Raw genomic sequence first — 24,583 nt, 5'->3', positions numbered from 1 at the left:
CCAGTTAATGACGATGATTTTGGCGGTCTCCTGTCAGCCAACCTCATTCTGCTGAGAAACCGACTGCTGGACAACCTGCTCCGACTGCTCTTCACCACCAAAGAGAAGTGCACAGTCAATGCCCAGTAAGTAACGCTAAAAGTAACCTGAGATGGTTGTGAGGGTAATAAAATTATAATAAAACAAAGGTTTTAGATAGTGCTGTCAGTTAAACGCGTTATTAACGGCGTTAACGCAAACCCATTTTAACGGCGTCAATTTTTTTATCACGAGATTAACGTTCTTTTTGGCATAGCAAACTTAGTAGTTTTTTTCACATGCTGTTGCAACAACTAGTAACGTTAGAAAAACTACAACACCACACCGGATCTAGCTAGACCGGAAACAAAACAACAGACACGCCGCACACACTTGTTACGTTTTGAGTGGATGGCGAGCGCGAGACGCCGAAATGGATGCCAATAAGATTCTGAATGGAAAGTTTACTTTTAAAAAGTTGCCAAATGATTCCATTGACAAGACCAAAGTGATCTGTGTGTTTTTGTCGTTGTGAACTGAGCTGTCATCGCAGCACGTCCAGTCTGAAATACCTCTTGATGGCCAAGCATACAGCTGATGCCAGTTCTCCGCCCCCTCGTCAAAGCTTTTCCATGTTGATAGGAGCATTAAAATGAGAAAAAATAATTGGACAAAAAGAAATCTAGGGACATTTAGAATAGATAAAAATGTGCGATTAATTGCGAGTTAACTATGACATTAATGCAATTAATCGCAATTAAATATTTTAATCGTTTGACAGCACTAGTTTTAGACATACCTCCAGCTGTAGAGCGTCAATTCACCCCATGAGCTCTCTGTCCCCCCCCCCCCAGGGCGTGTGAGGAGCTAGTGCGGACGCTGGGCTTTGATTGGCTCTTGATGTTCATGGAGGAACACCTTCACTCGAGCACGGTCACGGCAGCTCTGTGGATCCTGGTGGTGCTGCTCTCCAACCAATCTATCCTTAACCGCTTCAAAGAGGGCCTTTGTGGAGGAGGCTGGCTGGACCACACCGACTCTGTCCTGACCAATAAGATCGGCACAGTGCTGGGTGAGTGCACAAGCCTGCGTTGGCACTTGACGGTTAATTAAACAAACTCTGGGAAACAATATTAACTCTGAAGTAGTTGTAGTTCTAGACTAGTGAATTTTAGGCAATTGTCTTACAAGGACGTGTGCTTGATAATAGCTCACACTATTGTTTAATTCTTGACACTACACAATAATGTGCAGTGTATATACTGTATGTTGTAATATGGCTCAGCAGACGCCTCTCCAGACTCTGGCAACGCTTTCCGTCGGAGTTGGCCATCGTTCAGTAAACAGAAAGCTGCGCAGTTTGTGCGCCTTACAGCCAAGGGTTCGTCTTCATATTTTTTGCCTCCCTGCACTCCCTGCTGCTGCGACCGTAGTCCCTCCTGAGCTCAATGGTTTTCAACCTGCTCAGTTCGTCATTTTAAGTATTTGTAGGTATAAATAATTGTTAACTCTTGCCTTAAAATCTTGATTTTTTTATTCTCTTTACAGGCACTTTTATGCTATAATTATTAACGTGTTAATCAAGAATATGCTCACAGATTTCTATATTAGATTTTTTTTTTTTACTGCCTTAAACTACGTTACAACCTCACCAATCTCATCTTACCAGCCTCCAGGTTGAGAACCACTGACCTTGCTTATGAAAACCTAGTGACATGGCCTAACAGAATTGCCACTGCTGTAGCATTGTCTGAATGTATGCAATCAGGGTGAAACCCGTAATTTTATTTAGATTTAGAGTTTGTCATCCAGCTCAACCAAATCCTACTCTTTTAATTTTTTTTGCTACTGCTTAGTTTCCAGTTTGAATCCTGCCTGATTATCTTAGTTAAAGGATTTACCGTCCTGGGTTATTATTATAACCACCTCCTTGATAAACCTGCCCTAATAGCTGTGTTCAGAGTTTCCAGTAGATGCTGTAGTCAGAGGGTGTGTGCGGTAATACCACCTGTCTGCCTTCATGCAACATTCACTCTCACTCCTCCCTTAACTCTCCATGCCCCCTCTTTAGGCTTCAACGTGGGCCGCAGTGCTGGTGGGCGCTCAACAGTGCGAGAGATCAACCGGGACGCTTGCCACTTCCCAGGATTGCCTGTGCTGCAGACCCTGCTACCCAAACACACCAACGTGCCGGAGCTCTACTTCCTGCTCATGGCGCTGTTCCTGCAGCAGCCCGTCACCGAGCTGCCAGACAGCCTGCAGGTACATGTTAGTATACCCAACCTTCTTTCTACTTCTACTAATACTAATGGATCTGCTCAGTTTGTTCTGAATCTATAAGTAATATTTATTGAATGTTATACACTAAAATCGATACATATGAAATTAAAGAACATACTTTAATGTCTTTAAGAAATACCTAATTTCTGTCTTCCTTAAATTTAACTTGATTTTGTTTTTAATCATTCTTCTGTGGGAATGATGCAGTGAATAATAGCGACCTTGCTACTTTAGATGCAAATAATATAATTTGCATATGTTTAGTAAACCTATGAGTCAAATGTACCAGCATAATGGTCTCTGACAGCTTAGTAGCCATCAGATTCTGACTGTTTGTTGATGGTAATTAGGGGTGGGAATCACCAGAGGCCTCACGATACGATATCATCACGATACTGATGTCACGATACGATATTATTGCGATTTAAAACATTTTGCAATATTCTGCGATATATTGCAATTTATTACCTTTTTTCCAACTTCAAATTTTTCCCAATTTCTAATTATGTCCCCAAAAGGAAACTTTGTCAACATCTGTTTTATCTAAAAAGATTTTGAAGTTTGTTCATCTCACTTCAATTTTATTGCTGCAAAATGGGATTGTCAAGCAGACAAACTGACCAACACATATATAATAATTGATCAATATTGGCGTCTGTGTATCGATACAGTATTGCCACGGAAAATATTGCGATACTATGCTGTATCGATTTTTTCCCCCACTCCTAATGGTAATATATGTTTGCAGCTCCTGTTAAGCAACCCACTTTTATCCAGCATGATTAACCACAAATCAGGAGAAAAAGCTGCAAGTGTAACCACATGAAAACGTCAATTCTTGATGCCAGATATACACATACATATACTTTATCAGTTTTCAGATGTAAAAACAACACATAAATGGAAAAAAACACACGCAGCCTGTTCAAATGTGCATCTCTGACAATAATATTATAAAATAATACTGTATGTGTTGTGTTTATTTGACTGTGTATTACCCCAGTGTGTGTTTGTCCTCTCAGTTTGACCTGGACTCCCTCTGGACGTTCATCTTTGGCATACCGGCGTCCAGTGGGACAGTAGTGGCCTCCATCCACAATGTGTACACGGAGGCGGCCTTCCTGCTGCTGGCCATGCTTCGCAGCATGCTCAACCTGGTGAGAACCACCCTTCAGCCTACAGTGTGAAAAAAACGTTGTCAGAAGTTCTTTTTCAATCTTATCTTTATTGTCATTTTCAAGAAGAGCATAATTATCAAGGCAAACGCTCAGATCTAATTTAACGTGCTCTATAGGATGAATAGATGGAGAGAAAAAACAAAAATTCCAACAGCTGATAGAAAGAAGAGAGTAGTAGTAGTGAGGAAATAATGCTAACAGGATCAATATTCCAATGGCATAGTTCAGGCTTAAGAGAAACCCCTTTACCCATAATTTGACTAATTAAATTAAACACCTTTTTCCCAAAAGCAGATTACTTTTGAACACTCCCATACAGAGAGCGTATGTGAGTGGTTCTTTATGTAGGATTTCCCAGCAGTTGCTGCCTGGATTCTTTAAAGGTGTCTTTTTAAGCTCATTTAATCCAACAAAAATAACTTGACACACTCGCTGTTTATATCCACACACTCACACCCGGGAGTTTCTCGTGAATCTCACAGAGCTCGCTGCTGGTTGCTGAGAAGCTTCACTCGACCTCCTGCGAACTAAGCGCCTCACAGTTTTCCATCCATCATTTATACATACAATTAAAAAAAAAATATATTATTTTTTTTTTTATTTAAAAATATGAATCGATTTTTGGAATTCTATGAATCGATTTTGAATCGGTAGAGTTTGAATCGCGATTCGAATGTGAATCGATTTTTTTTGCACACCCCTAACAAACACACATATGGGAACTAGCTCTGTATCAAACCTCATTATTTTATTAGTACTGACCAAAAGTACTGAAAGCTGATATCAAATGGTTGGTGCGATTTTCAGTCTTGTCTCCTTTTTCTTTGATCAGCTAGCTCTCGATTTTAATCAGTTTCTTCCAATAAACTGAAAATGATTCAGGGAAAGTTCTTTTACGACTGCTCGTGTTTAGACAACATTGGAGAACTTTGGCTTCCTTTGCCAAACAAACATTTTGTAAAAATCTTGTTTATAATTCCCAAATTAAGATTACTTAATATTATTGGGGGTTATTGGAGTATTTGGACCCGTCCGCCATGCCAACATAATTTCTCAGAAAAGTAAGTTAAAATACTTAACTTAATGCTACAGGATTGTCACATTGTCTGGGAGAGTTCTGTGTTTCTGTTTCAATTCACATTGAGGATATTGTTTAAAGACATAAATGAACTGGGAAAACACATTCTAAACCTTGTCTACTTACATTACAGTTGAGTGAGTCCTGTTTTATAAAAAAAAAATGTCACTTTCCTCATTGATATATATATTTGATTCTGTCGAGTCAGTGCTTGATTTGTTTTCTTGTGTGTCTCTTTCCAGCCGTGGCAGTCAGAGGAGGAAGGCTCCTGGCTGAGGGAGTACCCGGTCACCCTCATGCAGTTCTTTAGGTATCTTTACCACAACGTGCCTGACCTGGCACCGATGTGGCACAGTGCTGAGTTCCTCTGTGCCCTGGCAGCATCTGTCTTCCCTTTCAACATCAGGCCCTACTCTGAGATGGTATGGCTTTTTTTTTTTTTTTTTTCTTTTCAGAAGCAATGTGAAATCTGTGACCTGTACTGGTGATAAGAAGGAGATGAAGCACTTTAACTTCCTCTACACAAATCTTTTGTCTCAAGACTATAAATTCAAGCGATTAAAGGGGTTTTTGTTCTGAGGGAATTGGTCTGAAATTGGGTTTAAAAGCAAAAAAAAATCTCATCACCAGAGCAAGTAATCACAGATATTGATCAGAAATCCTATCAAACTGCTGCAGCTAAATTGTGATTCTCTCTTATGGGGCAATAAAAACCTTAACTTATTGCCCCTTTGAAACCATTGGCACTGTAATCTTGACAAAATGCAACAAAACAAAATGCAAGACACTGCAGTTTTGTCTCAGAGTAAATTTGTGTTTTCAGACCATTTACTTAATAAGATAATGGCTTGTTGGTCAAAGAAAAATGCCAGGAGCCACACAAAAAAAACAGCAACATGAACATGTAGGAAGCAAGGCTGCACTGTAGGATTTAAAAATAAATAAATGTTTATACAGTTCTCTGTAATAAAATGTCATTATTTGATCTTAAACCTTGCTAAAATGCTGTCCTGTAAAAAATAAATGAAAGAAAAATGATTTGATTGTCTCACTCCATCCATCCATCCATCTGTTCCAGGTCAGTGATCTGGACGACGAGGCGGGGTCTCCCACCGAGGAGTTCAAGGGCTTCGCTGGGGACTCGGGTATGAACCGCAGCCAGTCTGAATACTGTAACGTGGGCTCCAAGACGTCCCTGACCAACCACCCAGCCAAAAAGTACGTCTTTGACTTCATGAGGGTCCTGATCATGGACAACCTCTGTATGACCCCGGCCAGCAAGCAGACACCCATCATTGACCTGCTGCTGGAGGTGAGGACATAACCAGGCTGGGGGGGTGTCATCTGATATCTTGATTTGAAATGAGAGAATACCCATAAACTTGGTCTCTCATCATAACTCTTAAAAAATAATGGTCCTAAATATGTGTTTTTTTTGGTACTAGGCCTCCCCGGACCGCTCCACTAGAACTCAGCAGAAGGAGTTTCAGTCCAACATCCTGGACGGCGTCATGGAGCATCTTCTGGCCGCTGATGTCCTTCTAGGTTAGAACAAAGTCCTCAATCCCTCATACAGAGGGATGCAGCCTGTCTCAAGTTTGTTATTCAGTCCTTCCAGAAAAATGCAGAGTTTTTTTGTGATTGTTGCGGGCAAAAATCCTTGATTATGCGGCACGTTTTCTTAAAAAATGCGATGGAATATGCGGGATATTTATGCAATTTTATGCGATGAAATTGCGGGAACTTGCAAAAATTGCGGGAACTTGCAAAAACTGTGGTTTCCTCATGGCTTCATCACGGGGTTTGCAGCTTTTCGATGATGTTCACGTCGCGTGTGCATCCATATGCATTGAATTATGCGATCGCATAATCATGTTTTTCTGGAGGGACTGGTTATTTAACTGCCACACCTGCCAACTCCAGTAATCTATAGTTTTAAGATAAACAAAAACCTTCAAATAATTCCCTCATGCAGCTTGATGCAACTGATTGTCTCATCTTACCTCAATGGTTCGCTACCCACCAAAGTGACTAGTAGAGAAGACAAACCCGCCACTTAATTTAAGAGTATTTGGCCAGAGGCTATTAACCAAAATAGCTGATGATTAGGCAGAAAAAGGCCTGGATGAGCATGCTGCAGCAGGACATCTTGGACCGATTTCTTAGTTGGCTCTGTGAGATGCTCTGATGGCTGCATCATGAGTCAGCAAATAACAGTCAGAAGCCCAGAAAACTGCAAGCATCTTCAGCTTTCTACACGGCTACTTGTGTTATGTTTAGTCTGCAGTCTTGTTTTTTCAGATATACTGTACATTATAAGACGATACGCAAAATGTATATTTAATATGGTTTTGTCCTTTGAAAAAATCTCCTCTTACCTCTAAATGTATCTGAGCTGGTTATAATGTTTCATCTTGTTTTACAGTGAATAGAATAAGGGTGTAAGGTTGAGGATATAATCTATAACAAGTGCAGCACATATTACTGAGAGCACGCTATGTTGTTTAATCTGGAAGCTATTGTCTGTTGCTAAAGACATAAGACTATCCTTATAGGAGAATATTATTCGTACAAGTCTCCAAATACTATACTTAAAACCAGTCTGTGAAACCAGTGTAAATTGTTGTTAAATTGTTAAAGCGCTAACTTTGTTCAGTAATGTGATTCTACTGTAAGATGAATAATCCTTCAGTATCACATTTCGGGTAAATGCACCAAAGGAGAAATTGCAAATGGCAGCTAATCGCCTCTCTTGCTGTTCCTCTCCATTCAGGTGAAGATGCCTCTCTGCCCCTCAGCAGTGGAGGCAGTTATCAGATTCTGGTCAACAACGTCTTCTACTTCAGCCAGCGGGTGGTGGACAAGCTGTGGCAGGGCATGTTCAACAAGGACTCCAAGCTGGTGGTGGACTTCATTGTGCAGCTCATAGGACAGGTACAAACCAAACCGCTGTCCAAAATAGACATATTAACCCAAATGGTTAAAGAATTGATATGTATCCGTTTTTTAAAATGATGGAATATTCTTATTTCCCTGACAAAGACATCAAGGCACTTGAGAAGTATTTATCAAATTACATCTTAAAATAGTACTGCATTGTGTTAAGGCAGTTGGACAACAGACATTTCCAGCTGGAGGGTCGTGATTACAAGCTCTGTTCACTCAAGTCATAGGCGCCGATTTTTGTTTTCCTCCGTGGGTGCTCACGGGCGCACGCCCTTTAAAAGAAAAGTAGTCAAAAAATGTTTGCATTTCAGAACCTTAGGCGATGGACAGCGGCCGACACGAACACACACGCCTATTAACTCGATAATAAAGCCGTAAAGTAGGCTTTCTTTCAACTCAGGACAGCGCCACTTCTCACAAATACAGATAGGATTGGAGATGAAAAGTTTAACTGACACGTAACCGCGATCAGCTTCGTGGGAAATTAAGAACTCTATGCACTGGTGGTGGATGTCGATGCACTTGCATCATTAGGTTTAGCTTTTTTAATAACAAACCTGTCCGTTTTAGTCTCACTCTGATTACCTAATGCACATGCACGCACTGTATAGTGGGGGGATGGAGGGGGGTCACTAAAGAGGCGTTTTCATCCGAGAGACGCTGTGATTGGTGGATAGGATATGGAGCAGGGGACTGACAGCGACATAACCAATCACACTATGACAGAAGCGCCACTTAGCACAAACTGCAATGTTTAATTTTAAATGAATGTAGCCTACTGGCAGTCTGGCACACGTGGGTGCTCAGTATTTTCCGTGGGTGCTCGAGCTCCGGAGCACCGACAGTATTGGCGCCTATGACTCAAGTTATCAAGTTCAGAAAAACAATTGAAGTCGGTGTTAGCGAGCTAGTTATCATAGATTGCAAGCTGTAAATGCAGTGTTTAGTTAGATGTATGGTCAAGCTGTGCTGAAAACGAAACTAGTCTGATAAATAAAGGAATGTTCAGAAAGGTTTATTAAAGAGTAACTGAATGCCCTCTGATAATCTCGTCTTTGCTGACCTTCAGTGGTTTAACTTTTCAGCTTGCTACAGTGAAGTACAAGTGTACTCCAGTACCCGGTGACATCACTGTTGGGTGCAGCTACAGGTGCAAAAAGCACCCTTCTGACCACACCCAACTACACCTATCAGTGCTGGTTGTGGTCAAAGGTGAAACAGGCCCAACACTTTTTAACCAGAGAGGGCAGCAGAACAATGCTTTTTAGCCTGGTGTTAAACTACTCCAAAGCCTTGCTGAAATTGAACTGGAACTGCCTGCATCTCTCTAGGGCAGTTTATGGTTTCCACTCCTGTACCTGCAGAATGTTGCTGGAGGCATAAAGAAGTCAGACTACATTTACAAAAGAACTGATGTTTGGCTATGTACCAGAGTCAAAGGATAATAGACAAACTTATCACACCTAGCGAAATGAACCAGGCGGTGTCTTGAGTGCTGCCTGCACTGGATGGAGAAATATAACAGTCCATCTATGAGTCTTGATCCAGTTAATGTAACAAGTGAACATGCTCAGGATTAAATTAGATAAGCAACATGCATCTAACTGCAAGCTTCAATTATCATTTAAGCCTGTGAAGGCACAAAAATTAGATATAGCCGTTAGTCCATTTAGAGCCTGACTGACTGACAGTGTGTCTGTCTGTGTGGCTGGATGCATCTGATTTTTTTCTTCTAAATATTTATTGTTTGTAAGTTTATGTTTTGGGTTAGTCATTCTTTCACTGAATGACTGCATTTTTCATAAATAAATGATCATTTATGTTTGAACTCCCCCAGTAAATTTGTGTGTGTGTGTGTGTGTGTGTGTGTGTGTGTGTGTGTGTGTGTGTGTGTGTATATATATATATATATATATATATATATATATATATATATATAAAAACATGAGTGCAGAGACTTCCAGAGAGATATCCAATTAAAGTGTTGTGTGTGGACTTTGTATTCTACTGGCTTCTGTACACACTACTGTACAAGTGAGAAGATTAGAAGATTATGCTCTGAAATTAATCTTTCAATCCATAATGTGCCTTTGTGGAAATATCCTGATGTGATTAGTGATTCAGATGATCAGAGAAAATAAGCTGAGGCATTCAGAAGGAATTAGTACCCAGTCCTTGCAGTATGTTCTTGCACATGTGTACAACCTAAAACACTGAAACAACAACACCGGAATAACAAAGCTACATTCACAACCCTCTAACGACTTAACCCAGTTCAGCTCAAACAAATGTTCTTTCTGCTGAAATATTTCCACAGCCGCTTTCTCCATATCCATATCACAGCTAAAGAAGCAACATTTTACTTTCCCTCTAACCTCCTCTACCGCCTGTTTGTTTTCCTCCATTTTCTTCTCCTCCAGTCTAAGAGGCGTTCCCAGGGCCTTTCCCTCGACACCATCTACCACTGTCTGAACCGGACAGTGCTCTACCAGCTCTGTCGACCCCACAAGACGGTTGCCCAGCAGGTGGCCCTGCTGGACGCCCTGCGGGTCCTGACCGTCAACCGTAACCTGGTGCTCGGGCCGGGCAACCACGACCAGGACTTTGTGGCCTGTCTGGCTCACTGCTTTATCTGCCTGCACAGTGGGAGGTAAGCAGGGTGTCCTAGTCCTAAAAAAATCTGAAGAGTTTTTAAATCTGTATCTGTATATCTGTATCCGTGTCTATGTCCAAACCAGAAGCGACAGATGCCGCCCACAAAGAGCCTGGGTCCGTCCGAGGTTTCTGCCTAAAAGGAAGTTTTTCCTCGCCACTGTTGCACCAAATGCTTGCACGTGGGAAATTGTTGGGCCTTTGTAAATTATAGAGTGGTCTAAACCTACTCTATCTGTAAAGTGTCCTGAAATAACTCTTGTTACAGTATGATTTGATACTTTAAACAAAATTGAATTTAATTGAATAAGTTTAAAAATAAGATCAGTAATTAGTTGTAAAGCAGTTATTTAGCGTTTCAACATGTAGCAGTAATTAAGCAATTAATTACTTTTACAATTACTTTGTCCCGATTGAATATAAATCGGTCCAAGTTAGGCCTGTAACAATTATAACATAATTGTCTTATTGTCAATTTTTCTTATATAATTGCGTTGTTTAACGGCAATTCATTGCTAACATTAAAGCGTATGACTGGTAATTGTTGATATTGTTTAGATATGCCAAATTGTATATATACACTACCGGTCAAAAGTTTGGGGTCACACAAAGTTTGGGCGTTTTCACACATACCTCATTTGGTCCGGACTTTAGGACTTTTCAGTTTGATCCGAACCAAAATTACAGGTGTGAAACCTCCCCTGGACCATGGTCCGGATCAAAAGACCAAATTTTGGTCCGACCAAAAGAGGAGATCTCGGTCTGGACCAAACTGAACCATGGTCCGGTTCGTTTACAGTGTGAAAGCATTTTTTGGATGGTTCGGACTTTCGGACCAAATAGAAGAAGCTCTGGCAGGCTCTCCTTGTGTTACAAGACCGGGGAAGCTCCTTTAAGGAATAGCTTGGTGCTTAGTGTGTAGGCTACATGAGAGAGTGAGAGTGACGGTGAATGCGCTCAAAGCAGACAGCTGTCGGCTATCAGAGCAGAGAATACATCAGCAGTTTATTTGTTAAGTGGTAGTAAATGTACAGTGTAGGTTTCCGTTTGTCTCTGAATAAATTCTCCAGAAAGTTCCAGTGTCTTGCTTCTCAACATCACAACAAAACAAAAAGAGCCGCAGCCGTATGGGAGAGCAGCATTCAGCTGAAAAACTCCGACACAGAGAGAAGATACGAGAGGACGGGGAAGCCCGTCTACAAACCAATCAATTATAAATATCTGGAGACGCAGCTCACGTATGTGATGACGGCAGGACGTAGTTTTGTCACGTATAGATCTTTAGTGCGCTTGCATAACTGCAGTGTGAAACCGAAACTTACCGGATCAAATGTATACAATGTAACAAAAACATGAACCTTGGTCCGGACTTTCATGTGTGAAAACGCCCTTAGAAATTTCCATTCTACTCCATTACAGACAGAATACCAGCTGAGATCAGTTGCATTGTTTTTTTTAACCAGGGCAGCAGTTTTCAGATTACATTATGTGCTTACATAATTCCAAAAGGGTTCTCCAATGTTTTCTTAATTAGCCTTTTAAAATGATATCAGATTAGTAAACAGAATGTGCCTTTGGAACATTGGATGAATGGTTTCTGATAATGGGCAATGTAGATATTGCATTAAATATCAGCCACTTCTTTCTACAACAGTTGAGAATCCTTTTTCAATTATGTAAGCACATAATGTAATCTGAAAACTGCTGCCATGGTTAAAAAAACAATGCAACTGATCTCAGCTGGTATTCTGTCTGTAATGGAGTGGAATGGCAATTTCTAAGTGACCCCAAACTTTTGACCGGTAGTGAATATAAGTGATTATTGGTCGGACTATATATTTTTCTTATTATTTTAATTGTATATATATATATATATATATATATATATATATATATATATATATATATATATATATATATATATATATATATATATATATCAAAAGATGTATCCTGGAATTCATTCAAAACTTTATTTGTTGGAAAAAGTAATAAATAAATAAATATTTTTAAATTTGAATGAAAGAGACAATTATATTGTTAATCACAATTATTTCTGAGACAATTAATTGTACAGCAAAATTTGGAATTGTTACAGCTCTAGTCCAAGTGTTAGATTTGGTTATGTGAAGCATGCATGATTCATAACTGACTCATCTCTCATGGCTTCTGTGCAGAACTCTTTGCGGAGGATGAGATGAAGGATGTGAAAACATGTTTCTGACGAAGGGATAAATCATTGCCTGTTTTCATGCTAAATCATATAAGACAAAAGGACATTGAATGAAATGGTGCGTAGGAGAACAGACAGTCATACTACCACCAAGTTAAAAAATGTATTTATATCCTTACTTGCTATTTATTTATGAGCTAGATAGTCTGAACGGGAGTAACATGAAGGAAGTAATCACCATTTCTGTTCTATAGTATATTTTTTTTATCATATTTTGTTTAATAGTTTGTTTGATCATTTCTGGGCAGCTCTGACTTTGAGGAATGTTTGTGCAACTAAAACACCAGTTTACCACAGAGTCTCACGCCTTTGTTTTTTTCCATTTTCTGTGACTCAGACTGTGATGTGTCCACTTACACACCATGGAAGTGAAATCGTGGCTTGTCTTTATTTATTTTTATTTTTTTTGTGTGCTTGTGCCCCTGTGTTTGTGTCCTGCCAGAAGTACTGATAGTTTCCAAGTGCAGCAGGTGGGGAGAGATGTGACTTTCCTACCATGCTAGGAACACAATATGCTGTAACAGGACACACTGTACAGCTACAGAGAGCAGACTCATCTGCTGCACAGAAGCCAAACAATCTAACTCTCTCTGTGACACCACCGTCGGGTCTCTACGTGGTAGGTTGGCACTAAGTCGCTGTGTGTCTGTCTCTGCAGCAGCGTGGAGGGCTTCGGTCTGGAGGCGGAGGCCAGGATGACAACCTGGCATGTCATGATGCCCACGGAGAACGAGGCTGACGCTACGCACAGCCATGACGTCAGCGAGGGTGAGACACTGTTATGTGTGTGTGTGTGTTTGTGTGTGTGTGTGTGTGTGTATGTGTGTGTGTGTGTGTGTGTGTGTGTGTGGGAGTGTGAGTCTCTTTAACTCTGCTGACTTTTTGCATGTGTGTGGTGTCGAGATTTTGTTTTTTTTCAACCATCTTAAAATATCCTCTGGTTAGAAAGAGCATTTTAGAAAAAGAGAAATATGTCTTTTCAATACATATTTGAAACTGTCTTTGTCACTTAATACAGTTTTTGGTCTTGAGTATATCTGTATTAGCTGATACAGCTGGTTTATTTGGGGATTTTCTTCCAATTTTTTTTCAGATTTATATTCTCCAGTTTACTCATGTTGGATGGGCTACTTTACTTATTTTAAATAAATCCTTTTCGACATGAAATATATATATATATATATATATGTATGTGTGTGTGTGTGTGTGTGTGTGTGTGTATGTTTTAGTGCACATATGTGTTGTATAGTGTGTATGTTATTCAGTGCTTGTGTTGGAACAAGTGTTCATGAATGTTTGCATGGAGACTTGAGGTGTATTGCAAACTGGGAGGCAGAAAGATTGTAATGAATATGTCTGGTAATATAAAGATGTTTTACAAATGTGCCACAAATAAAGACAGCGTTGAATTTGACAATTTGTTTTTGCAGGTATACAGTTACAGAGTGTGATTCATACCAGACTGATAACTAATTTAATCAGAAACCAAACAGCCACACAACAGCATTGTGCATTAGGGTCTTTAAAGCAGACTGACTTGTTATGAAGAATGATTATTGTCCTCCCGCTGCAGGGCGGCAGCTGCTGCTGAAGGCGGTGAACCGGGTGTGGACGGAGCTGATGCACAGCAAGCGCCAGATGCTTGAGGACATATTCAAAGTGTCTCTGCCCTGCAACGACAGAGGCCACGTGGACATCGCCACGGCCCGGCCCGCCCTGGAGGAGCCAGCCCTGAAGAGCTGGCAGAACCACCTGGGTGAGGCACACTAAGAAACTCACACTCACACACTGAGATATAAACCACACAGACTTGCTGTGTACTAGCTAAACATCTCCTGAGGAGTGAGTGTTTGGGGCTTATCCAGATCTAGATCAACTATTTGGGAGCTCCTCTTGCTGTTTTGTGAAGGAAATACTGAAGCCCTGCCAATAGGGCCTATTACTGCTGATCTCCGCTCTTTGCTGATGGTTCTGTCTCTCTCTTGCACACTTCATCAGTGTTGTACTTTTGCTAATGAAAGCAGAGCGGTGAATTACTACCAGCCTCCTGCTGAAGTTTTGACTCAGTCTGCTGAACCAGACACTTTGGCAAGTAACCAGATATAGTTAAAGAATTTCTCAAAATGTGCAAAAACGTTTCCTATGTTCTTGGTGCTATTTTTTGGGGGGTAGTTCAACTCTCTTCATTGCATAGGGATGGAGACAGAAACCGGTTTGTGACCTGTTTTTTTTTTTATTATTTTTTTAAGAAAACATACTTATTTTTCTGTCTCTGCTATTCAGTCCACGAGAAGAAGTGTATCAGTCGTGGTGAGGCGGTGGCGCCGGCAACCCAGTCCAAACTTTCCAGAGTCAGCAGCGGCTTCGGCCTCTCCAAGCTGACCGGCGTCCGCCGCAACAAGAGGGACAACAGCCTGAACAAGAACAGCCTTTCTGCACAGGTACACACACAAAAAACAGCTGACACTCTGTAGCAGATGTACACAATATATAAAGTCATGTGTTACTCAGCTTTGTTACAATCTTGTATATCTGATCAACAGGAGACTTTCCAGTGGATGTTCACACACATCGCTGTTGTTCGAGACTTGGTGGCCATGCAGTATAAAGAATATCAAGAGGTATGGCAGTTGCATCATTATTTAATGCATAGAATTAAGCACATATAACTTTCTTTAATTTTTTCTAAACACAGGCGGTGCATAAAGCACACTAACACTGACAAACCAGCAGCAGGACAAACCAACAGACTGTTATGCAACAGTGCAGGCGGGATGTTACTGTGGGACACTAAACCAAATAAAAACACAGTGCAGGCTCATTTTTACAGGCTGGTGTAGAAGTTGTGACAGCATGTATAATATATATTATTTTTAAAGTAACTCACCACTCACACCTCATCCCTCCATCTCACAGCGGCAGCAGAACGCCCTCAAGTACGTGACAGAGGAGTGGGCGTCCATCGAATACGAGCTGCTGCGTGAACGGGGGCTCTGGGGCCCGCCCATCGGTTCCCACCTGGATAAGTTTGTGCTGGAGATGACGGAGGGGCCCTGCCGGATGAGGAAGAAGATGGTCCGCAATGACTTGTTCTACATCCACTACCCATACATCCCTGAGATGGAGCCAAACACCAACTCAGCACAGGTATTCATTTATAAATTTAAATCTGGATTATTACGTTCCCATGATCCCCTATAGCACTTTTACCTTACATGAAGGGAGTCATAGATTCAAGATTCTTTTATTGTTATTAAGCAAAACACAAAAATGTAAAGGATGAACGAAATTATGAGCATTGCTCCTTATAAAAACAGATTCAAAACAGGGAAATAAATAGCTCTATGAATATATATATAAAAGCAGAATAAATCATTTCCAGCCGAATATTTGTCCGTACGACTGTGATGTATTGCACTTGTATATGAATAAATAATATTACACATTTGCATAGTAAAGCACAGTTTAGTGGTGTTTAGTTGAGTAGGTATATACTGTATAGTAAGTATTTCTTTCAGTAAGGACACTGGCAAGAGGTGTTGAAAACTAAACTGCATCTTTTCTGCACAATTTAAACAGTGATGCAGACAGAGAGAGACTCCTTCTCTATCTACATTTTAGAAATGTAGCTGATGTTCCCATCCAGAGTAACTTACAGTAAGAATGGTCATAGAAAAAGCATCCAATCCATTAACCCCAACTTTTCTAGCATCCAAAAACCAAAATAGTGCAAGCATCACAGTCACAAGGCCCAAACATTAGAAGTAGCAATATTCAGTATTTGTGTGACTCCACAATAATCATGTTAGCTGTTAGTAACAGACTTAATAGCAGAAAAGAGAGGTTGAAATCATTTTCGAAAATGAGCCTATTAAAGCAAGTAAAGTATAATATGTAAAGTAATGGATATAATGGCCCAACACCTGCATTTAAATACTTATTAGCTTTGACTGCAAATATTACATCCCACAATTATTTTGTTTTTTAAATGATTTCCTCCTTTGTCTCCATAAGTCAGACTGATCCCCTGAACTTGTTAGAAAAGCTCTCCTAAAATATAGCTGCTCTTGGACGAGCTCGTCGGTGTCATGGGGAGGAAGTGACACCAACAGCCGGTGGCTCACTTTTCCTGGCACGGCCAAGACACATTTAGCTTTGTTTGCTCTACAAATAATCCCTCTTCTCTGTTTGCCAACGGGGTGCCTCTCTTCACTCCACAATAATTTATTTGGTCAGGAAGATACAAAGAGAGAGCTCACAGGCGTGTCCATTTAGGTTTGTATCAATGTCCGCCTTCTTCAAACACAAGTCATCATCTCATTTTGACATTTGAAGCATTCAGCTGGCAAGATTAGTCAGAGAAAATCAAAAGAATGTCTAGTTTACCAACAATACAAGCAGCCAAAAGTCATTCAAGAAAAGAAAATCATAATGCTGTGGCGCTGTGTCCTAATGGCCCTGGATTGATCACATAATATGAACTTGGTCGGTAGAATTGGATGTAACAACCATGAGTTCACCAGACTCTTTAGAACCCTTCTGGCCGGAGAGATTTCTGGCTCATAAATCGACCCAGTATAATTAACTCCAAAGTCCCCCAGGCTTGATCATAATACATAATTTAAACATGCTCGGGGGGTAGTCGCAGGGTGGCTGACAAAGTCATACACTTGTGCAGATGAATGCTTTTACTAGCTTTTTTAGACTTTGCTCCACTTGGTCTTTGGGTATTTCAGCCCAGCAGTTGTTTCCTGCCTTGCTCAAAGTGTCAATGGAAGTAGTTGTTGAAAGAGGTCAACATTTTTTTACCAAAACAGCAAAATACATGGAAATACAGTGTCAAGTTCAGAATCATGGTACCAGATGGTATTGCCCCTGGTCTTTGTAGTGTTAATCTCTACTGCACAGACTTTACAAATAAGTTGGCAGGGTTCTGAACTGACATTTAAACACTCCATCCTCCCTATTTTTACATTCTCCTCTTTTCATCTTCTCCCTATTTTCTTAGTATTTCCATTCTCTTTTTCCATTCTCCAGCCCTCTTCCCCCCTTTTGGTGCCCCTGGTACCCTCAGCCCTGGCTAGGGTCCTTGACCGTGCCCAGGTACTTGAAGTCCTGAAGTCCACAGGATAAAATATTATGCTCCTGTTGATGCCTGGTTTGACTGCATGATAGTAACAAACATGCCCTAAGAGTAAATCCAAATTGTATTCATTAGGAAGCTGCTGTTGCAGTGCTCTCTATCAGTTGACAGTTATGAAGCCTTATCCTGCTTTTTCTGCAACTGTGCGACAGAAACATGGACTTGCCGTGGACTCCTGTTTAAAACTCACCCTGTGTTGTGTGTGCTGGCAGGTTAAAAGGTGTTTTTTGTAAATGTGTTGCTTTGCCACATTCAAGGAACAGGACATTTCTCTGTGCTGTTTTTACAGCATGATATGTTTACTTGTATGTACATGTACATTGGCATGTGAACATGTTTATGTTCAGCTGACCCAGTACTAGTATATTTTGCTGTGACTTTGAAGTTGTATTCCATCCAGTATTAAAAATACACTAAAGAATAAAATGCATAGAGCGTGGCTGCCAAGAAAAAATGCATCCTGGCTACTCTACAATAGAAAATGAATTTTGCATGTAAGTGACGCAGATTGTTGCTAATTTTTCAGTAGTTCGTCCTAGATCCTCGTACTTTCAAATCAATATATTGACCTTTCAGTTACAACTAAATATGATAAGTAAACTTTGAAGGGCCTGGCTCTGATGTTAATGCACTGCTTCCAGAAAAAAAAAACATCTGCCAGGCTTTGGTGCAGCGGTAGTGATTACAGAAATCCTCCTTCATGCATTTATTTGGCAATTTAGCAATAATACACCGGAAAGCAATTCTTGAATATTATTATATACTATTACAATTTTAACCCTATGCCAACTTTCCCAAGCCAAACGCCTTTTCCCCATAGTGATGAAGTCAGTTGTTCCACAAACACAAATACTTCTCTTTTTTCCCCCCCCCCCCCCCCCTTCCAGAAGCCTCTCCGTTACCGGCGAGCCATCAGCTACGACAGTAAGGAGTACTTTGTGCGTTTGCTGTCTGGAAACCCTGGCATGTACCAGCACTCCGTGGAGCACAGCACAGAGGGAGAGACCACACAGCATGAGCCCGAGCACGGAGAGGACACCATCGCAAGAGTCAAAGGTACACAGAGACAATACCAGGGAAGACTTTCTTGTAACTTCAAAATGTTATTAGGAAAGCACAACTTGTTCTATTGTTGTTGGGAGTGTTGCTTCCCCAAGAAAGCCCTCTCTAACACGCTGCTGTGCTGTGCTCTCCAGGCCTGGTGAAGGCTCCTCTGAAGAGGTCTCGGTCCACAGCGGACGGGGCAGACGAGGACAGTCAGGAGCAGCTTCAGGAGCAGCTGTTAGAGTCAGGAGGCCCGGAGGAGGAGCAGAGGACCGACAACACGTCCCTGCTGCGCCTCCTGGAGGAGGGAGAGAAGGTCAGAAAGGGACACACAAACAGAAGTCCGGACAATTAAATCAAATTGTTACCTACTCTGATTTTATAATTGCTAGAGGCTAAAATTACTACTTTTTAAAAATGATTTTATACTTTGTGGTGGAGAAAATGTATTTAGTTTATCTGTGCAGAAATAAATCAGTTTTATAACCGTGCCGCACCTGCTATTCTTTAATATTGTCAAACGTTTGGACACGCTTTGTCATTCATTTGCATGGGAAAGTGTGTCCAAACCTTTGACTGGTACTGTGTATCGTTAAAACAACATAAAAATGTCTATCGTAAAAAAATAACAAATTTATATTGATTCTATCGCAATGTCAAAAAAAAAAGTAGCCAAACTGCATTACAGAGATATTAACGTCATTTGAACAACACGTTACGTTCTGATCCTTGCACGTAAAGTTCTTAATAAAATGAGAAAATACTTTTCATCTGTCAAGTATTTAACTCGCACAGGAGTATACAACAATAGGCTTCACCATGTGGTTGTTTCATATGGACTATTTATTTATTGAATTACTGGAAAACATGCTTTATTGTGATTTATTTCATTACCGAGATCTAAAATGACATATATCAGGATAGAAGATTTTGGTTACTCTGTACAAATTATTCAAAACTCTTCTGCAGCTGGCGCAGCTCTTTTTTTTGTTTTGCAGTTTACAAAATAACCCAAAATAATTTGTAAATGCAACCCACAGGATTAGTTGTCAACACGGCTCACTGTTGCTTTTAGAAATATGTCCCTGCTGAGCTGCTGGGATTGATCTCTTTCACTCTTTGGTGTAGTAATTCTTAAAAAATACTGCAACGGTCTTATAAGTGCAATGTTATTGTCATTCACAAGCTAATGATCTCTGAAACAAAGCAGTGTACCGCCTCATTTATATGCCTTGAGAGACCGGCATGAGTATAACACTAACCTTTTCTTTTGTTTCTTACATTCACTGTTCCAGATTCAGCACATGTACCGCTGTGCCAGGGTTCAGGGTCTGGACACCAGCGAGGGTCTGCTGCTGTTTGGGAAAGAGCACTTCTACGTCATCGACGGCTACACTATGACCGTGTCCAGGGAGATCAGGGACATCGACACGCTGCCTGCCAAGTAGGTCCAGGCTTCTGTATTAGAGGATGGATACCCGACCCGAGCCCGACAGGACCCAATGGGACCCGACGGGCCGGGCCGGGTTCGGACAATATTTAGAAATGATGTTCGGGTCGGGCTCGGTCACATCAGCACGATATGATTGGGCCTCTTGTGCGTGCCTGTGTTAATGTGTGCTTGTTACCCCGTGTGCCCCGATGTGCTCATCTGTTGACATTTCCGAATGCCTTCCTACAGTTGCTTAATAAAAGCGGGCTTTCCACACAAACAAATGTTGAACGTACATGTGTCATTAGTATGAGGGGAAAAAAAATTGATTTTAACTGTGTCGGGCTCGGGTCGGGCTCGGACATAAATATCTTAATGCCTCTCGGGCTCGGGTCGGGTTCGGTTACTGCTCTGTCGGACGCGGGCCAGGCTCAGGACAGAAAAATGCGGCCCGATCAGCACTCTATTCTGTATCCGTCATTTCACATCACGGTTTCTGGACACCATCATTTGTGTAAATTGTGTAAAGATTTTGCTGACAAACGGAACAGTTACTGTACTTTCCCTCCCTGAATAAAGGATGACATCATTCCTCTGGACGCTGCAGTGGGGAGTTCCCGCTGCTGAAATGATGTAATGCTGCTGAGAGAGCTTGCGTTGTGAAACTCAGCAGAGATGTGACATATTTGATCTTTTTCAGGAACTTGCTCTGTCTGTTCCTTTGAGACACAATGTGAAAACAACTAACAGATGCTGCTCTGATTGCATTGTGTTCCCCCTCAGGTGTTTTACCCTCTCTCATCAGCATCCACACAGTCCTACACAATAGAAACATGGTGTCTGTGAGGGCTGAAATGAGAATTCAATTAGCTTATAGATCAGTTAAGAAAATAAATTAGGATGACAACTTGAGTAATGAATGAGTTGTCATTAATACAAAAAAAACCACTTCTTAAAGTTAGAGTTTTTAGAGTATTTGCTCAATATGTACATCAAAATATTTAAAGTTTTGTTAATTTAAGCAAATGAAGCACATTTAAAGACATGTTAGGCTGCGGCCGTTTTAGATTTTTACACTCTTCTGGATATTTTATTATTCATTGAATACATTATTGAAATAACTGCCAGATTGATTTACCCTATTGTCCCCTGCATTTTTGTTTGACTTGTAATTGCATTAGTCTTGGCCATAATATGAAGTCACATTGGTCATGAGGTTTGTATCATTAGTAAAGGAATGTACTAAATGTTCCTGTAGCGGAAGCTGTAATTGTTCGTGAACTGAAGCCTTTGTAGATACAAGTGTTTTGTGGGTAAATGTAGAACTGAGTCGACGGTTGATAAATGCATCACTGTCTGTGGTCTGTGTCCAGTTTGCATGAGGCCATCATCCCCAGAGGAGCGAGACAGGGACAGAGTCTACTGAAGAGAACCTGCAGCATCTTCGCCTATGAGGACATCAAGGAAGTGCACAAGAGACGCTACCTGCTGCAGGTCAGCCTGCACATATTACAGTGTACACACACACACACACACACACACACACACACACACACACTGCAGCACCAATAAACCCAATACACACATTTGAGTTTAAACATTTAGAAGATATTTATATTAAGTAGCTGAATATGTTTGGGGTATGACAGAATTAACACCCCACCTCTTGCATTTCTAGTGTTTCACTTTTTTTTTTAATTTTTTGTATTAAATGTCCTGTGTGTCATCCCCTTTCAGCCTATGGCAGTAGAAGTCTTCTCAGCAGATGGGAGAAACTACTTGTTAGCCTTCCAGAAAGGAGTCCGCAACAAAGTTTACCAAAGGTACTGAATACAAATATAAACACGGAGCTTGGACTGCATGTTGCTGAACTGCCACTGCTGCAACTTTTCAGGAACAAAGAATAGTAAAAAAAAAAAAAAAGTTTGATAAAAAAGTTGTTTTCCTCTTTCCATCCCACAGAAATGACAAGCGATGATTTAGTACTATTAACTTAAGACACACTGCAGTTTTATATCATAAAGTAATTGGGTTATTCGGTTTCACTGCATACCATTTAGCACTGATTTAGGCTGGATTTGTTTTTTGCAGAAAAGAGGGATTTTACAAAGGTTACTGCTGTGTGATATTGAAATAAAATCCTCAAAGAGGAGATTGTAAGCCTCTCATAAACCATCATGTCACCACAATATTTCTACTTTGAGTGGATTACTGTAATACCGGTCATTTTGATCAGGTTACACTGGTTTATGTGCGAGGTAAAGATAGTCAGATGGTGACAATCCATCTTTTGAAGACTTGAGGGGACAAGCAAATGCAAATCAATAAAAAATTGGTTTAAAAAAAAAAAATAGAGATGTATATTAATTATTCTTTAATTATTATGAATTTTCTGCAGGTTCTTGGCAGTGGTGCCTTCACTGGCCGACAGCTCAGAGTCGGTTTCAGGCCAGAGGCCCAACACCAGCGTCGAACAAGGGTAACACCTCCTCTATGCTTCATTCAGCACAAACAGTGTTCTATATCTCCAACATACAGTTTTTAATTCCACTGGTTCTCTGGGAAATGTTTGACCATTTTAGAGGTTGTTAGATGATTTATGGAATATGCAGTTACATATTCATATATCAATTAACTTTTTTTTTTTTTTTTTTTTTTTTATCTTTGTCTTAAATGTATTTTTCTAAATAATGGGCTGCTGTAGTAATTAATCAAATGAACGACCTAAGAACCTAAGACCTAGAAGTGAAAATAAAGAAAAAGTCTCATTTGGTATTACACCACACCTTCCTACATATATCACATGTGACATGTTGAAAAACAGCAAAGTACTGTGCTGTTTTAACTGAATGTCCACTCTGTCCTGGTGTTTTTGTCAGATCTGGGCTCCTCAGCACGCTGGTCGGTGAAAAGTCAGTGACTCAGAGATGGGAGGTAAGAACCTAGACTCCTTGCTGTTCAGTTTAACAACTCAAAGTTTAGAAGTGTCGCACTATAAGCTACTATAAGCCTAACTGATGTGTTTACCATCTGTTTCCCAGCGAGGAGAGATCAGTAATTTCCAGTACCTGATGCATCTGAACACGTTGGCAGGACGATCCTACAACGACCTGATGCAGTATCCCGTCTTCCCCTGGATCCTGGCCGACTTCGACTCGGAGGTGATTGCAGGTTTTGGGACATCAGTGGCAATTAACAGTGTTAACTACAAAGAAAAAAGCAGATGCCTGTCCGTTGGTGACGTTTTTGTTTTTGTGGATGTAAACCAGGAACTGGACCTGAACAACCCCAAGACGTTCCGTAACCTCGCCAAGCCGATGGGCGCCCAGACTGACGACAGACTGACGCAGTACAAGAAGAGGTACAAGGACTGGGAAGACCCCAATGGTGAGATCTTAGAGAGGAATCAATAGACTGCATTTAACAGGATGGAGTAATGGAGATAACTTTTATTTATATTATTTCAAGATAAATAGACACAGAGTTAAGACTTGAAGAAAAGAGATCCAGCTAACCGGCTAGGTCTTATTTCGAACCAGTCAGGCTCAAGGCGTTTGCACACTAAATCTGTTATTTTTATCCAAAATGTCAAATTTTTAAATGCATACATGAGGCCTGTAATAAACAATGAGTGCTATTCGTGGTTGTTTTACAAATTGGCATCAGAAAAATGTCAAACCCTGCAACATCCAGAACCAAATTTACCAAAATGTGGCACCTAATTTTCTTTTATTTATTGTCGCTACTGATGTTCTTATTGGATGTCATTCAGAACCGTATGCTCATGTCAAAGTTGTATTTTCATTGGCCAGTGTAAGTGAATCTCTTGTTTTCCTTCCTACCAGGTGAAACCCCAGCATACCACTACGGCACGCACTACTCATCAGCCATGATAGTAGCTTCTTATCTTGTTCGGATGGAGCCCTTCACACAGATCTTCCTCAGACTTCAGGTTTGATCTAAACTCTTCTAGCCTTCTGAATGTTTTACTTATCATCTACATTTTCCCACTGGTCAAGACATTTCTGAAATGTCATACAAGTCAGACGATTGTATTTAAAAAAAATTTAAAAGTTGTTCTGACATTAAGCACAGTTAAATGGTGTAATACAGGGGTGTCAAACTCAATGTCAATAAGGGCCACACTGGAAAATAAGAATCACATCAAGAGCCAGACATGTATAGTTTTTTGACATGCTTTTATTTAATCGAAAAGTAAAATATTTTTGGCTGTATTGTATAAAGTTCTTCAAAGAATTTAGAAATCAAGAAAAACAAAGCATTCTGATTACATATTTAAAAGTAAGCTACCTGACTAACAACAAGCTGTTTCACAGGCTGTGTGGGAATTTTTACCTCTCAAAAACTGTGTTAAATGTCGCGTAGTTGCAGTTTGTAAAACAGTTTCCTGTCTTTTTGGTTTGGCGCACAACTAGGCGGGCCAAAATGTATTGAGAACCTAAATTGATATGTAGGCCGGATCAAAATTTGCGATGGGCCCGGATTCGGCCCGCGGGCCTTGAGTTTGACACCTGGGGTGTAATAAATGGTTTATTTAATAAGACAATACCAGTTTTAC

General features: G+C 40.5%; 1 protein-coding gene across 7 annotated transcripts in view; it reads left to right on the top strand.

The window, feature by feature from the left end:
* Positions 1-24,583, top strand: part of wdfy3 (WD repeat and FYVE domain containing 3) — a 110,972-nt gene that overhangs the window by 74,355 nt on the left and 12,034 nt on the right. For 4 of the 7 annotated variants that reach the window (XM_035997339.1, XM_035997345.1, XM_035997333.1 and 1 more), the window contains 25 exons: positions 5-125; positions 873-1,090; positions 2,090-2,286; positions 3,321-3,455; positions 4,797-4,976; positions 5,633-5,866; positions 6,000-6,099; positions 7,328-7,488; positions 9,921-10,150; positions 13,044-13,153; positions 13,959-14,141; positions 14,669-14,826; positions 14,929-15,006; positions 15,302-15,532; positions 17,423-17,488; positions 18,416-18,584; positions 18,725-18,888; positions 19,868-20,016; positions 21,378-21,498; positions 21,742-21,827; positions 22,403-22,483; positions 22,884-22,938; positions 23,046-23,165; positions 23,274-23,391; positions 23,850-23,956. In XM_035997339.1, the coding sequence (XP_035853232.1) occupies positions 5-125; positions 873-1,090; positions 2,090-2,286; positions 3,321-3,455; positions 4,797-4,976; positions 5,633-5,866; positions 6,000-6,099; positions 7,328-7,488; positions 9,921-10,150; positions 13,044-13,153; positions 13,959-14,141; positions 14,669-14,826; positions 14,929-15,006; positions 15,302-15,532; positions 17,423-17,488; positions 18,416-18,584; positions 18,725-18,888; positions 19,868-20,016; positions 21,378-21,498; positions 21,742-21,827; positions 22,403-22,483; positions 22,884-22,938; positions 23,046-23,165; positions 23,274-23,391; positions 23,850-23,956 (3,572 nt within the window). The remainder of the gene's footprint in view (positions 1-4; positions 126-872; positions 1,091-2,089; positions 2,287-3,320; positions 3,456-4,796; positions 4,977-5,632; positions 5,867-5,999; positions 6,100-7,327; positions 7,489-9,920; positions 10,151-13,043; positions 13,154-13,958; positions 14,142-14,668; positions 14,827-14,928; positions 15,007-15,301; positions 15,533-17,422; positions 17,489-18,415; positions 18,585-18,724; positions 18,889-19,867; positions 20,017-21,377; positions 21,499-21,741; positions 21,828-22,402; positions 22,484-22,883; positions 22,939-23,045; positions 23,166-23,273; positions 23,392-23,849; positions 23,957-24,583) is intronic. The other 3 variants (XM_031305020.2, XM_031305021.2, XM_035997336.1) reach the window with 2 other exon arrangements.

This window comes from Sander lucioperca, chromosome 2 (genome assembly GCF_008315115.2).
Source record: "Sander lucioperca isolate FBNREF2018 chromosome 2, SLUC_FBN_1.2, whole genome shotgun sequence".
In the NCBI taxonomy this organism is placed as follows: Eukaryota; Metazoa; Chordata; class Actinopteri; order Perciformes; family Percidae; genus Sander; species Sander lucioperca.
The sequence above is the reverse complement of the archived record's forward strand: the minus strand, read 5'-3'. Positions and strand labels throughout refer to the sequence as shown.